Source organism: Scyliorhinus canicula, chromosome 16 (genome assembly GCF_902713615.1).
Source record: "Scyliorhinus canicula chromosome 16, sScyCan1.1, whole genome shotgun sequence".
Classification (NCBI taxonomy): domain Eukaryota; kingdom Metazoa; phylum Chordata; class Chondrichthyes; order Carcharhiniformes; family Scyliorhinidae; genus Scyliorhinus; species Scyliorhinus canicula.
Window position 1 is genome coordinate 86,769,858 of NC_052161.1, and position 14,429 is coordinate 86,784,286.

General features: G+C 49.1%; 1 protein-coding gene across 1 annotated transcript in view; it reads right to left on the reverse strand.

The window, feature by feature from the left end:
* LOC119951011 (T-cell surface glycoprotein CD4-like) overlaps nucleotides 1-14,429 on the reverse strand; it is a 189,397-nt gene that overhangs the window by 33 nt on the left and 174,935 nt on the right. The window contains exons 4-5 of the mRNA XM_038774044.1: nucleotides 2,790-3,011; nucleotides 7-177 (exon numbers count right to left, since the gene is read on the reverse strand). Of these exons, the coding sequence (XP_038629972.1) occupies nucleotides 7-177; nucleotides 2,790-3,011 (393 nt within the window). The remainder of the gene's footprint in view (nucleotides 1-6; nucleotides 178-2,789; nucleotides 3,012-14,429) is intronic.

Consider the following 14,429-nt stretch of genomic DNA (forward strand, 5'->3'; position numbering starts at 1 on the left):
AGGAGCTCCGCCACATCCAGCCGTTGGTGCTGACATTCATTGATACCAGCTCCCTGTCTCCTCGCAGCCAGGCCCCTCGCACGGGCCTGGTGCTGGGGAACTGGTTCAGGGTGCAGGGCAGTTGGGTACTGGAACCCTCCGGGACGCCGATCACACGCTCGACAGGATTGGTGAAGCCTGCGGAGAGACGGAGAGAGGGTTAGGGAGAAGATTTCAGTGCTGGTGTCTGTCAGAGAGAAAGAGAGAGTGTGAGGCAGAATCTTGGAGAATGTGTGTGTGTGTGTGTGTGAGAGTGTGTGTGTGTGTGTGGGTGAGTGTGTGTGTGTGAGAGAGTGTGCACGAGAGACTGTGTGAGAGAGAGAGAGTACACGTGAGAGAGAGTTTGTTTGAGTGTGTGTCAGAATGTGTATGAGAGAGTGTGTGTGAGCGAGAGCGTTTGTGGGTAAGAGAGTGTGTGAGAAAGATTGTGTGCGTGAGTGTGTGTGTGTGCGAGAGAGAGTGTGAGAAAGAGTGTGTGAGAATGTGCGAGAGGGCGTATGTGTGTGAGTGTATGAGAGAGAGTGTGCATGAGAGAGTGTGCATGAGAGAGAGAGTGTGTATGAGAGAGAGAGTGTGTATGAGAGAGAGAGTGTATGAGAGAGAGAGTGTGTATGAGAGAGAGAGTGTGTATGAGAGAGAGAGTGTGTATGAGAGAGAGTGTGTGCGCGGGTGAGAGTGTGTGCGCGGGTGAGAGTGTGTGCGCGGGTGAGAGTGTGTGTGCAGGTGAGAGAGTGTGTGCGCGGGTGAGAGTGTGTGCGCGGGTGAGAGTGTGTGCGCGGGTGAGAGTGTGTGTGCGGGTGAGAGAGTGTGCGCGGGTGAGAGTGTGTGCGCAGGTGAGAGAGTGTGTGCGCGGGTGAGAGTGTGTGCGCGGGTGAGAGAGTGTGTGCGCGGGTGAGAGTGTGTGTGCGGGTGAGAGTGTGTGCGCGGGTGAGAGTGTGTGCGCGGGTGAGAGTGTGTGCGCGGGTGAGAGTGTGTGTGCGGGTGAGAGAGTGTGTGCGGGTGAGAGAGTGTGTGTGCGGGTGAGAGAGTGTGTGCGCGGGTGAGAGTGTGTGTGCGGGTGAGAGAGTGTGCGCGGGTGAGAGTGTGTGCGCGGGTGAGAGTGTGTGCGCGGGTGAGAGAGTGTGTGCGCGGGTGAGAGAGTGTGCGCGGGTGAGAGTGTGTGCGCGGGTGAGAGTGTGTGCGCGGGTGAGAGTGTGTGCGCGAGTGAGAGTGTGTGCGCGGGTGAGAGTATGAGTGTGTGTGTGTGTGAGTGAGTCTGTGAGTGTGTGAGTGAGTGTGTGAGTGAGTCTGTGTGTGTGAGTGAGTCTGAAATGAAAAATTGAAAATCGCTTATTGTCACGAGTAGGCTTCAATGAAGTTACTGTGAAAAGCCCCTAGTCGCCACATTCCGGCGTGTGTCCGGGGAGGCTGGTACGGGAATTGAACCGTGCTGCTGGCCTGCTTGGTCTGCATTAAAAGCCAGCGATTTAGCCTGGTGAGCTAAACCAGCCCCTGTGTGTGTGCTAGTGAGTCTGTGTGCGAGTGAGTCTGTGTGCGAGTGAGTCTGTGTGCGAGTGAGTCTGTGTGCGAGTGAGTCTGTGTGCGAGTGAGTCTGTGTGCGAGTGAGTCTGTGTGCGAGTGAGTCTGTGTGCGAGTGAGTCTGTGTGCGAGTGAGTCTGTGTGCGAGTGAGTCTGTGTGCGAGTGAGTCTGTGTGCGAGTGAGTCTGTGTGCGAGTGAGTCTGTGTGCGAGTCTGTGTGTGTGTGAGAGTCTGTGTGTGTGTGAGAGTCTGTGTGTGTGTGAGAGTCTGTGTGTGTGTGAGAGTCTCTGTGTGTGTGAGAGTCTCTGTGTGTGTGAGAGTCTCTGTGTGTGTGAGAGTCTGTGTGTGTGTGAGAGTCTGTGTGTGTGAGAGTCTGTGTGTGTGAGAGTCTGTGTGTGTGTGAGAGTCTGTGTGTGTGTGAGAGTCTCTGTGTGTGTGAGAGTCTCTGTGTGTGTGAGAGTCTCTGTGTGTGTGAGAGTCTGTGTGTGTGTGAGAGTCTCTGTGTGTGTGAGAGTCTGTGTGTGTGAGAGTCTGTGTGTGTGAGAGTCTGTGTGTGTGAGAGTCTGTGTGTGTGAGAGTCTGTGTGTGAGTCTGTGTGTGAGTTTGTGTGTGTCTGTGTGTGAGTTTGTGTGTGTCTGTGTGTGAGTCTGTGTGTGTCTGTGTGTGTCTGTGTGTGAGTCTGTGTGTGTGAGTGAGTCTGTGTGTGAGTGAGTCTGTGTGTGTGTGAGTCTGTGAGTGTGTGTGAGTCTGTGAGTGTCTGTGTGTGAGTCTGTGAGTGTCTGTGTGTGAGTCTGTGAGTGTCTGTGTGTGAGTCTGTGAGTGTGTATGTGACTGAGTGTGTGCGCGAGTGTAATAATAATAACAATAATAATCGCTTATTGTCACAAGTAGGCTTCAATGAATTTGCTGTGAAAACCCCTAGTCACCACATTCCAGTGCCTGTTTGGGGAGCCCAGTACGGGAATTGAACCTGCGCTGCTGGTATTGTTCTGCATTGCAAGCCAGATATTTAGCCCATGTGCTAAACCAGCCCCTGCCAACCAGTGTGTGAGTGAGCATGAGTGATTGTGTGTGTTTGAACGTGTTTAGTGTGTGAGTGAGTGAGAGTGTGTGAGAATGTGTGTGAGTGTGTATGTGACTGAGTGTGTGTGAGAATGAGTGTGTAAGTGTGAGTGTGAGTCTTTCTCACTGTTTCACATCGTCCAACCCAGACACTGTTCTGCTGAACCTACCGATCACATCCAGGACGTAGCTGGTGTGTAGCGTCTCCTTGGCGAACTCCACATTACAGGTCCACTTTCCCGCATGGGACAGACTTATTGCATTGAGCATCACTGTGTTCTTGTCCCTCTGGGTATCTCCAGGACCGTTCCAGCTCACCTTTCCTGCTGGAGCATGGCAGGTCAGCTCTACATTGTCACCCTCGAGCGATGGTTTCGAGGAGCTGGAAGTCACTGTACGAGGGGAGGGGGTGTGAGGGAGGATGTGGAGACATATGAAAGTCAGGTTAAAGATATGAATGGCATCACCCAGCCCCAAACAGCAAGCCCTTTAGCCCCTCTCACCTGTGCTAGCCTCTGTTCAAACCAGAGAAGGAAAAGGGGCAGCACACATATAGGGAACACCCACCGCCTGCAAGTTCCCACCTTTGAGTCCCATACACACCATCCCAACTATGAAATATATCTGTACTAAACTGGATCATGGGAATCAGGGGGAAACTCTCCGCTGGTTGGAGTCATACCTGGCACAAAAAAAGAAGGTTGGGGTGTTTGGAGCTCCAGGACATCACTGCAGGAATTCCTCAGGGTTGTGTCCGAAGGCCAAACCATCTTCAGCTGCTCCATCAATGACCTCCCTTCCATTATAAGTTCAGAAGTGGGGATGTTTGTGGATGACTGCAGAATGTTCAGCACCATTTGCAACTCCTCAGATAATGATGATGTGGAGATGCCGGCGTTGGACTGGGGTGAGCCTAATAAGAAGTCTTACAACACCAGGTTAAAGTCCAACAGGTTTGTTTCAAACACTAGCTAAACCTGTTGGACTTTAATCTGGTGTTGTAAGACTTCTTACTGTCCTCAGATAATGAAGCAGTCCATGTCCAAATGTAGTAAGATCTGGACAATATCCAGGCTTGGGCAGATATGTGGCAAGTTATATTCGCACCGCACATGTGTCAGGCAATGATCATCTCCTACAAGAGAGGTTCTAACCATCTCCCCCATGACATTCAATGGCATTACCATCACTGAATCCCACCCCACTATCAACATTCTGAGGGTTACCATTAACCAGAAACTAGTGGTGTACCGCAAGGATCTGTTTTGGGGCCACTGCTGTTTGTCATTTTTATAAATGACCTGGAAGAGGGTGTAGAAGGATGGGTTAGTAAATTTGCAGATGACACGAAGGTCGGTGGAGTTGTGGATAGTGCTGAAGGATGTTATAGGATACAGAGGGACATAGATAAGCTGCAGAGCTGGGCTGAGAGGTGGTAGATGGAGTTTAATGTGGAAAAGTGTGAGGTGGTTCACTTTGGAAGGAGTAACAGGAATGCAGAGTACTGGGCTAATGGCAAGATTCTTGGTAGTGTAGATGAACAGAGAGATCTCGGCATCCTGGTACATAAATCCCTGAAAGTTGCCACCCAGGTTAATAGGGCTGTTAAGAAGGCATATGGTGTGCTAGCCTTTATCAGTAGGGGGATTGAGTTTCGGAGCCACGAGGTCATGCTGCAGCTGTACATAACTCTGGTGCAGCCGCACCTGGAGTACCGCGTGCAGTTCTGGTCACCACATTTCGGAAGGATGTGGAAGCTTTGGAAAGGGTTCAGAGGAGATTTACTAGGATGTTGCCTGGTATGGAGGGAAGGTCTTACGTGGAAAGGCTCAGGGACTTGAGGTTGTTTTCGTTAGAGAGGCGAAGGCTGAGAGGTGATTTAATAGAGACATATAAGCTAGTCAGAGGGTTAGATAGGGTGGACAGTGAGAGTCTTTTTCCTCGGATGGTGATGACCAACACGAGGGGACATAGCTTTAAATTGAGGGGTGATAGATATAGGACAGATGTCAGAGGCAGTTTCTTTACTCAGAGAGTAGTAGGGGTGTGGAACGCCCTGCCTGCAACAGTAGTAGACTCGCCAACTTTAAGGGCATTTAAGTGGTCACTGGATAGACATATGGATGAAAATGGAATAGTGTAGGTCAGATAGGCTTCAGATGGTTTCACAGGTCGGCGCAACATCGAGGGCCGAAGGGCCCGTACTGCGCTGTAGTGTTCTATGTTCTATGAACTGGGACCAGCCATACAAATACAGTGATGAAGAATTAAGCTTCATTGATTTCCCAGTGATGGGGCTGAGCCGAAAGGACGGCAGAATTGGCAAAAGCTGGAGAGGAAGAATGAAGCAATGACAAAGACGTGAGGCGACGAGGATTTAGCCACACCCAAATGGGCTGCCGGGACAAATGCCAGGCTACCCTCTGATAAATGAATGGAGGGACCTCCTAACACAGGAGCTCCAAGTGCTCAGAGATGTCTCAGAGCGGCACGTGGTGCAGCGGTTAGCACTGCTGCCTCACGGTGCCGAGGACCCGGGTTCCATTCCGGCCCCGGATCACTGTCCGTGTGGAGTTTGCACATTCCCCCCATGTCTGTGTGGGTCTCACACCTACAATCCATGGTAGGTGGATGGGCCACGCTAATTGCCCCTTAATTGGAAAAAAAAATTGGGTACTCTAAATTAAAAAAAAGAGCTGTGTTGAAATTAGAAAAGATGGCGAGGGTGAAGGTGGCCGTAGCAGAGGTGCTGGTCCCCTTCCATGCGGTGCTGGAAAAGGTGGAGCAGCGACTGGAGACACAGGAGTCGACGATCAGGGAGCTGGAGAAGGCTGCGGCTGACCAGAGTAACCAGATCGCCTCACTGGAGACAGAGATAGCAAGGTTGGTGGTGACAGAAAGGACGCTGAGGGGGAAGGGGCCTACCAGTGGGTACCAAGAGCAGGAACCCTATGGATTACATGGCCCAGATGCTGAGCAAGCTTGTTGGTAAGGGAAAGCTTCACCAAGCCCCCAGAAGTGTCAGAGCCCACAGGTCACTCCGACCAAAGCCGGGGAACAGCTACGTCCATCATTGCCAAACTGTACCGGTACCAAGACCGGAAAAGGATCCTAAACTTGGCAAGACACCCGTGGTCCTGGGAGGGACATTCTATCCGTGTGGACCAGGACATTAGGGCAAACCTGGCCAAGCGGCTGGCAAAATTCAACACAGCCAAGGCGGCCCTATACAAAAGCCAAGTGAGGTTTGGGATGCTGGGATGCTGGACTCCGCCAAACTCTGGGTGACTTTCCAGGGCAGGGACCACCACCACCACACCGGCAGCAGGGAATACCACTTCACCACACCGGCAGCAGGGAATACCACCACCACACCGGCAAAAGGGAATACCACTTCACCACACCGGCAGCAGGGAATACCACTTCACCACACCGGCAGCAGGGAATACCACCACCACACCGGCAGCAGGGACCACCACCACCACACCGGCAGCAGGGAATACCACTTCACCATACCGGCAGCAGGGAATACCACTTCACCACACCGGCAGCAGGGAATACCACTTCACCACACCGGCAGCAGGGAATACCACTTCACCACACCGGCAGCAGGGAATACCACTTCACCACACCGGCAGCAGGGAATACCACTTCACCACACTGGCAGCAGGGAATACCACCACCACACCGGCAGCAGGGAATACCACCACCACACCGGCAGCAGGGAATACCACTTCACCACACCGGCAGCAGGGAATACCACCACCACACCGGCAGCAGGGAATACCACCACCACACCGGCAGCAGGGAATACCACTTCACCACACCGGCAGCAGGGAATACCACTTCACCACACCGGCAGCAGGGAATACCACCACCACACCGGCAGCAGGGAATACCACTCCACACACCGGCAGCAGGGAATACCACTTCACCACACCGGCAGCAGGGAATACCACTTCACCACACCGGCAGCAGGGAATACCACTTCACCACACCGGCAGCAGGGAATACCACCACCATACCGGCAGCAGGGAATACCACTTCACCATACCAGCAGTAGGGAATACCACTTCACCACACCAGCAGCAGGGAATACCACTTCACCACACCGGCAGCAGGGAATACCACTTCACCACACCGGCAGCAGGGAATACCACTTCACCACACCGGGAGAATGGAATACCACTTCACCACACCGGCAGCAGGGAATACCACTTCACCACACCGGCAGCAGGGAATACCACTTCACCACACCGGCAGCGGGGAATACCACTTCACCGCACCGGCAGCAGGGAATACCACTTCACCGCACCGGCAGCAGGGAATACCACCACCACACCGGCAGCAGGGAATACCACTCCACACACCGGCAGCAGGGAATACCACTTCACCACACCGGCAGCAGGGAATACCACCACCATACCGGCAGCAGGGAATACCACTTCACCACACAGGCAGCAGGGAATACCACTTCACCACACCGGCAGCAGGGAATACCACTTCACCACACCGGCAGCAGGGAATACCACTTCACCACACCAGCAGCAGGGAATACCACTTCACCACACCGGCAGCAGGGAATACCACTTCACCACACCGGCAGCAGGGAATACCACTTCACCACACTGGCAGCAGGGAATACCACTTCACCACACTGGCAGCAGGGAATACCACTTCACCACACCGGCAGAAGCAGACATATTTATGCACAAGCACGAGCTGGGACGACAATGACAGAGGCAACAGCTAACCAACTCCATACTAGAGGTGGACTGGCAATATTCCTCGGCCCCAACCGTAGAGCTACTGGCGGAGAGGAAAAATTGCTACAAATGGACTTTGACCTGCTCTCCATGAGGAAAACAGTGAACCAACTCTGCCAGATGTAGGGGACCTTCTACGAACATGGAGACAAAGCCAGCCACCTTCTGGCCCACCAGCTGAGAAAGCAGCCAGCCACAAGGGAAAGATCTCAGGTTAAATACAGAAGCAGCAGGCAAAGATCAACGGGCCAACACGGTAGCATGGTGGTTAGCACAATTGCTTCACAGCTCCAGGGTCCCAGGTTCGATTCCCGGCTTGGGTCACTGTCTGTGTGGAGTCTGCACGTTCTCCCTGTGTCTGCGTGGGTTTCCTCCGGGTGTTCCGGTTTCCTCCTACTGTCCAAAGATGTGCAGGTTAGGTGGATTGTCCATGATAAATTGCCCTTAGTGTCCAAAATTGCCCTTAGTGTCGGGTGGGGTTACTGGATTATGGGGATAGGGTGGAGGTGTGGGTTTGGGTGAGAGCCGGTGCAGACTCGATGGGCCGAATGGCCTCCTTCTGCACTGTAAATTCTATGATTTCTATGATAAACCGTTGCAACCTACAGTGATATGCAGAAGCAAGTGTAAGTGTAAATATGTTTAGCCTCCAAGCAGTAGGTGTTAGGTAAGTATAGCACGTGACACGTGGGAGTCTGGAGGAGAGATCATCGTGGTTGGTCATGTTTGTATTAGTTCCAGTTTGATAGCATTAGTTTCCTACCTAGTTTACTATGCTATGATAAAACTGACTCGTCTTGAACTAGATGTTCTTAGTACACCGACTCAGTAATTGTTTCTGTACAAGAACATAACATGGTGCCAGGAGTAGTGATCAAAGATCAGAAATATGAACATTTGAAGGACATAGTCTTTAAATTTGGTGAAACAGTGCGACAAGGAAAACCTGGAACATCAAAGGAAATCTCTGAAAACGCAAAACCTGTGCAAGAAGAAGGTGGATATTTTAAAAACTCCGAAACAACTTTGTGTAACCGGCAATGTTGATGCCGATTGGTGCACATTTAAACAACAGTTTACACTGTATGTAGCAGCTCTAGGATTGCAGGTGCAGCCAGATGAAAGAAAGATAGCGTTGTTGCTAACGGTAGCCGGCCCACAGGTGATTGAGATTTATAACACCTTCGTATATGAACAAGAGGACAATAGTAAAAGCTTCGATGCCCTCATCTAAAAATTTGACGAGCATTGCACATTGAAAAAGAATAAAACTTTTTGAGCGATACATATTTTGAACACGCATGCAGAAGATGAGCGAGTCCTTTGATAGATTTCTTACTGACCTCAAGTTGAAAGCACAACGTGTAATTTCGCGGCTTTAAAATCTTCAATGATTCGGGATCAAATTGTCTTTGGAGTAAATGATGATAAGGTGCGTGAACTTCTCTTACAGGAGAATGAGCTTCAGTTAGAGGACACAATTAAGATTTGCCCCGCTCGTAAACGAGCTGGGCAACATATCAGCACATTGAAGAACAAAGTTTTGGCGCGAAAATTGGGAGCAATGCTGGCGCCATAGTTGTTGTGATGTACTCAGAAATTAAACATGGACTCCGCAGCGACGGCCATTTTAAATGCTCGGTAGAAGCAGCCATTACATGGAAAAGATGTGGAAACTGGCACCTACCGAGACAATGTCCAACTTATGGCAAAATGTGCACAAAGTGCAAAGGGAAAAAACATTTTCCAAAACAATGTTTCACAAGCAAGAAAGTTAATGTAGGGAAGTCAATCAATGCAATTTAAGAAATTAACTTGGAAGGCACATTTTTATTGATGTAGACACAGATGAAGACAGGGCAAACATAGCCAAAAGGAATAAAATCTCACCTCCAAGAACAAAAATGATAATGGAATAGTGACAAATGACAAATGGACAGTTTCTTTGTTGATAAATCGATCGCTTATCACTGTGAAGTTAGATTCAGGAGCAAGAGCAAACCTCATAAGCGTCAGTGATATCAAGGCTGTGCAATTAAAACCGAGAATATTGAACAAACCAGTCTTCTCGAAGGACTATAATGGTCAGAGAATGGACACATTGGGAATGTGTGAATTGGACGCACAAGTAAAAGATAAAGTGCACAAAATTAAAATTCTCGATACTAGCTGCAGATTGTGAGTCATTATTAGATGGTGAAGTGTGTGAACCACTGGAACTGGTGAGAAGAGTGTATAACACTGACTGTGTACTGAGCACACAGAGTGGATCAGTGGGGTCCATTGTGCTGGCTTTTCCAGAAATATTCCAGGGTTTTGGTGTTTTACCTTTCACTGACAGGATTCAATTAAACAATGATGCTCAATCAGTGATATATGTTCCAAGAAGAGTTCCAGCACCATTACGTGACCGTCTGAAAGCTGAATTAGACAGGATGACACATTTTGACGTTATAAAAAAGATTGAAGAGCCGACAGATTGGGTCAATTCGATGGTATGTGTAAAAAAAAGATACAATGATCTTCGAATATGTATGGATCCCAAAAAATTTAAATGCAAATATAAAATGGAATCACTATTCGATACCTAAAAGAGAGGAGATCACAAGTGAGGTATCTGGTGCAAAATATTTCAGCAAATCTGATGCTTCGCAAGGATTCTGGCAGCTCAAGCTAGATGAAGAAAGTACCAAGTATTGTATGTTCAATACTCCGTTTGGTAGATATTGCTTTCTTCATATTCCCTTTGGCATAATCTCAGCATCAGGAATATTCCACAGAGCGATGGAACATATTACTGAAGGCATTCAGGATGTTCGAGTATACGTCGATGACATCATCATTTGGGGTTCCACCCAAGAGGAACACAATGACAGGCTAATTAGGGTATTACAAAATTCAACAAAGCCAAATGTCAGTTTGGTGTAAATAAATAGCGTTCCTCGGAGAACGATTACCGGCTCAAGGAATAGAACCTGATGACATTAATAATAATCTTTGTTAGTGTCACAAATAGGCTTACATTGACACTGCAATGAAGTTACTATGAAAAGCCTCTCGTTGCCACACTCCGTTACACTGAGGGAGAATTTAGAATGTCCAATTCACCTGACTGCACGTCTTTCTAGACTTGTGGGAGGAAACCGGAGCACCCGGAGGAAACCCACGCAGACACAGGGAGAAATTGCAGACTCCGCACAGACAAGCCTGGAATTGAACCTGGGTTCCTGGCGCTGTGAAGCAACAGTGCTAACCATTGTGCTTCCCATGCCGCCCATAAGATACAAGTCATCCTGAATATGCCTTGACCTACAGATTAAAAGGGAGTACTAAGAGTACTGGACATGATCAACTTCATTGGAAAGTTCATACCAAATCTCTCAGCAAAGACAGCAGGTCTCAGAGATATCCTGCAGAAAGTGAACATCACTTGGACTGAACAGTATGAACAAGAATGGATAAGACTAAAGAAAGGTCTCAAGACCACATCAGTATTAACATTTCTCGATCCAACAAAAACTACCCCAAGATTTCAACAGATGCATTGAAGGATGGTCTGGGTGCAGTATTGCTGCAACAGGAAAATGGTAGTCATTGGAAACCAGTGCCATGCTTCAAGATCTATGACAGAATCTGAATGTCTTTATGTACAAATAGAAAAAGAGTGTTTAGGGCTAGTGAATGGTTTGGAAAATTGCCATAACTACCTATCTGGTCTACCTACTTTCATTGTCAAGACAGATCTAGCTCATCAGTAAATTGTGTAATCATGCACACAAAAGAACATTTGCACGGCATGGAATAGCTGAGTTAGTAATGAGTGGTAATTGACCATGCTTCACAGTAAAGAATGGCTGGAATTTTCACAGCAATATGATTTTAAGCATTAACGTCAAGTCCATTATAACCGCAATCAAATGGCAAAGCAGAAATGGGGTTCAGATAGTCAAGCAATTACTGAAGAAGGCCATGGACAGTACAGATGATCCATATTTAGCACTGCTCAGTTACCGAACATCTCCATTAAATTGTAGTTTATCGCCAGCAGAAATGTTGATGAATCTGAAACTATGAATAACTCTGCCATGTCAGACCGAGCAAAGGCTGAATGAGAAGATAAGGGGTCAGATGGAATCTCAGAAGAAGAAACAAAAGGAATATTATGCCAAGTCTACCAGGAGTCTGAAACCTTTGAAACTGAATGACATGGTGAGAGTGGAGGATCCTGATGACTGGTCAAAACGTGCTAAGGTATTGCAGAAAACAGGTCCAAGGTCCTGTACTGTGATAACTGAGCAAGGACAGGTTTGAAGGGGGAATAGACCAGCACTCCTAAAAGTGAAGCAACCTGTTGCTGAACAGCGAGGGGAGGATGGATATGAAAGTTTACATTCATCGAAACCGACACAACCAGTGAACGGGCTAAATGTCAAAGTACAGAATGATGTTCAGAACAATGATACAATCACAGCAGATGGACCTACAGAATAATAATCATCTTTTTATTATCACAAGTAGGCATACATTAACACTGCAATCAAGTTACTGTGAAAAGTCCCTAGTCTCCACATTCCGGCGCCTGTTCGCGTACACAGAGGGAGAATTCTGAATTCAGAATGGCAGCCATGGAGTAAGAGGTCGCTTATTTGGTAGCTCCCACTCATGGTGGACCTTTGGAACCCTTTCCCCCGACTTATGGTGGATTTGATCAGCAAAGTAGGAGACTGGTGAAGTAGAGGAGAAGGATTCCCCACCAGTGTGTGTATTCATGGACCAGAAGTGGTCTGCAAAAGAGAGATTGTTGGGCAAAGAAGGGAGTGGAGACTGCAGCACAGGAGAATATGGTGAAGGCTCAGGGACTGGGATTGCTGAACCAGTGATCAATGGAGCAGCTGGTGGAATTCCTTCAGGAGAGCTTTGCCAAGCAAAGACAAGAGTACCTGGACCAGATTTAAGATGGGGATTGACCGGGTGGAGCAAAGATTGGAAGCCCAGGGCCAGGCCATCCAGAAGGTGGACGAGGTGGTGGCTGAGTATGAGGACCAGCTAGCCGCGATGGCGGCGGAGATGGGGATGATGAGGGACCACCAGAAAAGGCTGCAGAAGAAGGTGGAGCATCTGGAGAACAGGTCGCGTAGGCAGAATTGGAGGATCGTTGGCCTCCCGGATGGCAGCGCAGGATCGGACACAGGGGTATATGTGGCACGTATGTTCAAGATGCTGCTGGGGGAAGGTGCATTTACTCGACCCTTGGAAGTGGACAGGGCGCACAGAGCGCTAGTGAGGAAGCCACGGATGAATGAGCAGCCGAGGGCGATGGTGATACGAATGAACTGGTTCCTGGATAAGGAACAGATCTTGGCCGTGGGCCAGGCAGACGAGGAGCTGTAAATAGGAGAATAATCAGCTGTGCATTTACCAAGACGTGGGCACAGAACTGGCCAAAAGAAGGGCGAGCTTCAACAAAGTTAAAACGGCCCTCTTCAAGAAGGGGGTGAAGTTCGGCATGTTGTACCCAGCTCGTTTGTGGGTCACTTATGAGGGTTAAGAACTTTATTTCAGATCGCCTGGGGAGGCAATGAACTTTGTTAAGGACAGGGCACTGGCAGGTAAGGAGGACATTGAACTTGTGGACGAGTAATTCTGTGCCTATGCTGCTAAATATATTTTCTTTTTGAGCTGTGTATGTAGTGTTTTGTACCTTTTTTTGGGCCGTTGCTCAGTTTTGTACGTGGGTGAACTTTGCTCATAATGGGGGATGGTGGGTGGAATTTCCTTCTTTGTGTTTGTTGAGGATTGTTATGTTTTGCATATGTATGTTCGAGCAGTGGGGGGGGAGGGAGATCAGTGGGGGGTAGGATGCTTGGCGCCATGGGCGGGGGCTACCAGGTTAGCTGGGCGGGCTAGCTCACGGAAGCACAGAGGGGGGCGAGTAGGTGACAAGTTTGATATGGGGGGTTGGTATTGTTGTTACGATTGGGGGGCGGGGGGGAGCAAACTGGAGGTCAATGACAGTGGGCGCCTGAGGGCGGACCTGAGGAGGCACGGGATGCGGGCTGGCCTAAGAAGGGTGATGGTTGATCGGGGGGGGGGGGGGGGGGGGGGGGGGGGGGGGTGACCAGGCTGATCACATGGAACGTGAGAGGGCTCAGTATGCCGGTCAAGAGCGTTTAGTTATGCTCTTGACTTAGCATAAGCTGCTTCCTGATGTGCACTCTGACAAAGGAAGGTTCAGACTTGGAAATAGCTTTAACACATTTATTAAACTGTTAACGATTCTCCTACTTGGATTTGACTCTCCTGTTAATCCTGCTATAGTTACTCAGACTGACGAACCAGTCTGCTACAATCCAGGTGGTGGGTGTGATGTGTTTCAAATCAACCCTGTGTACACACTGAGAGTCTCCACTGGAAAGTGGAAGATCATGTGTGTGGTGTCCTTTTATATGGATTGGTGTAATGCCCCTCTGTGGTAGTGTCACCTCTGTGTGCCCATTGGTTGTGTCCTATCTTACTGGCCTATTGGTTGAATGTCTGTGTGTCATGTCTCTGGTGCTCCCTCTAGTGTCTAGCTAGTTTTCGTGTATTAACATTAACCCCTTGTGTATTTACAGTGATGCACATCACCACAAAGAGGGCTCGTGTGATCTCGCATCTGAAGAGGCTGAAGGTGGACGTGGCAATGCTGCAGGAGACACACCTGAGGGTAGTGGATCAGACTAGGTTGAGGAAGGGGTGGGTTGGGCAGGTATTTCATTCAGGGCTAGACTCTATAATTAGAGGGTTTGCGATCTTGATCAATAAGCAGGTGTCATTTGAGGTAGGGAATAATGTGGCAGACTCAGGGAGTAGGTATGCTATGGTGAGTGGGAAGCTGGAGCGGATGCCGGTGGTATTAGTGACTATCTATGCACCAAACTGGGACAACGCGGAGTTTACGTGTCAGGTGTTAGGGAAGATCCCGGACCTGGACTTACATAGGCTGATCATGGCATGGGACTTTAATGCGGTCATTGATCTGAGGTTGGATCAGTAGAGTTCAAG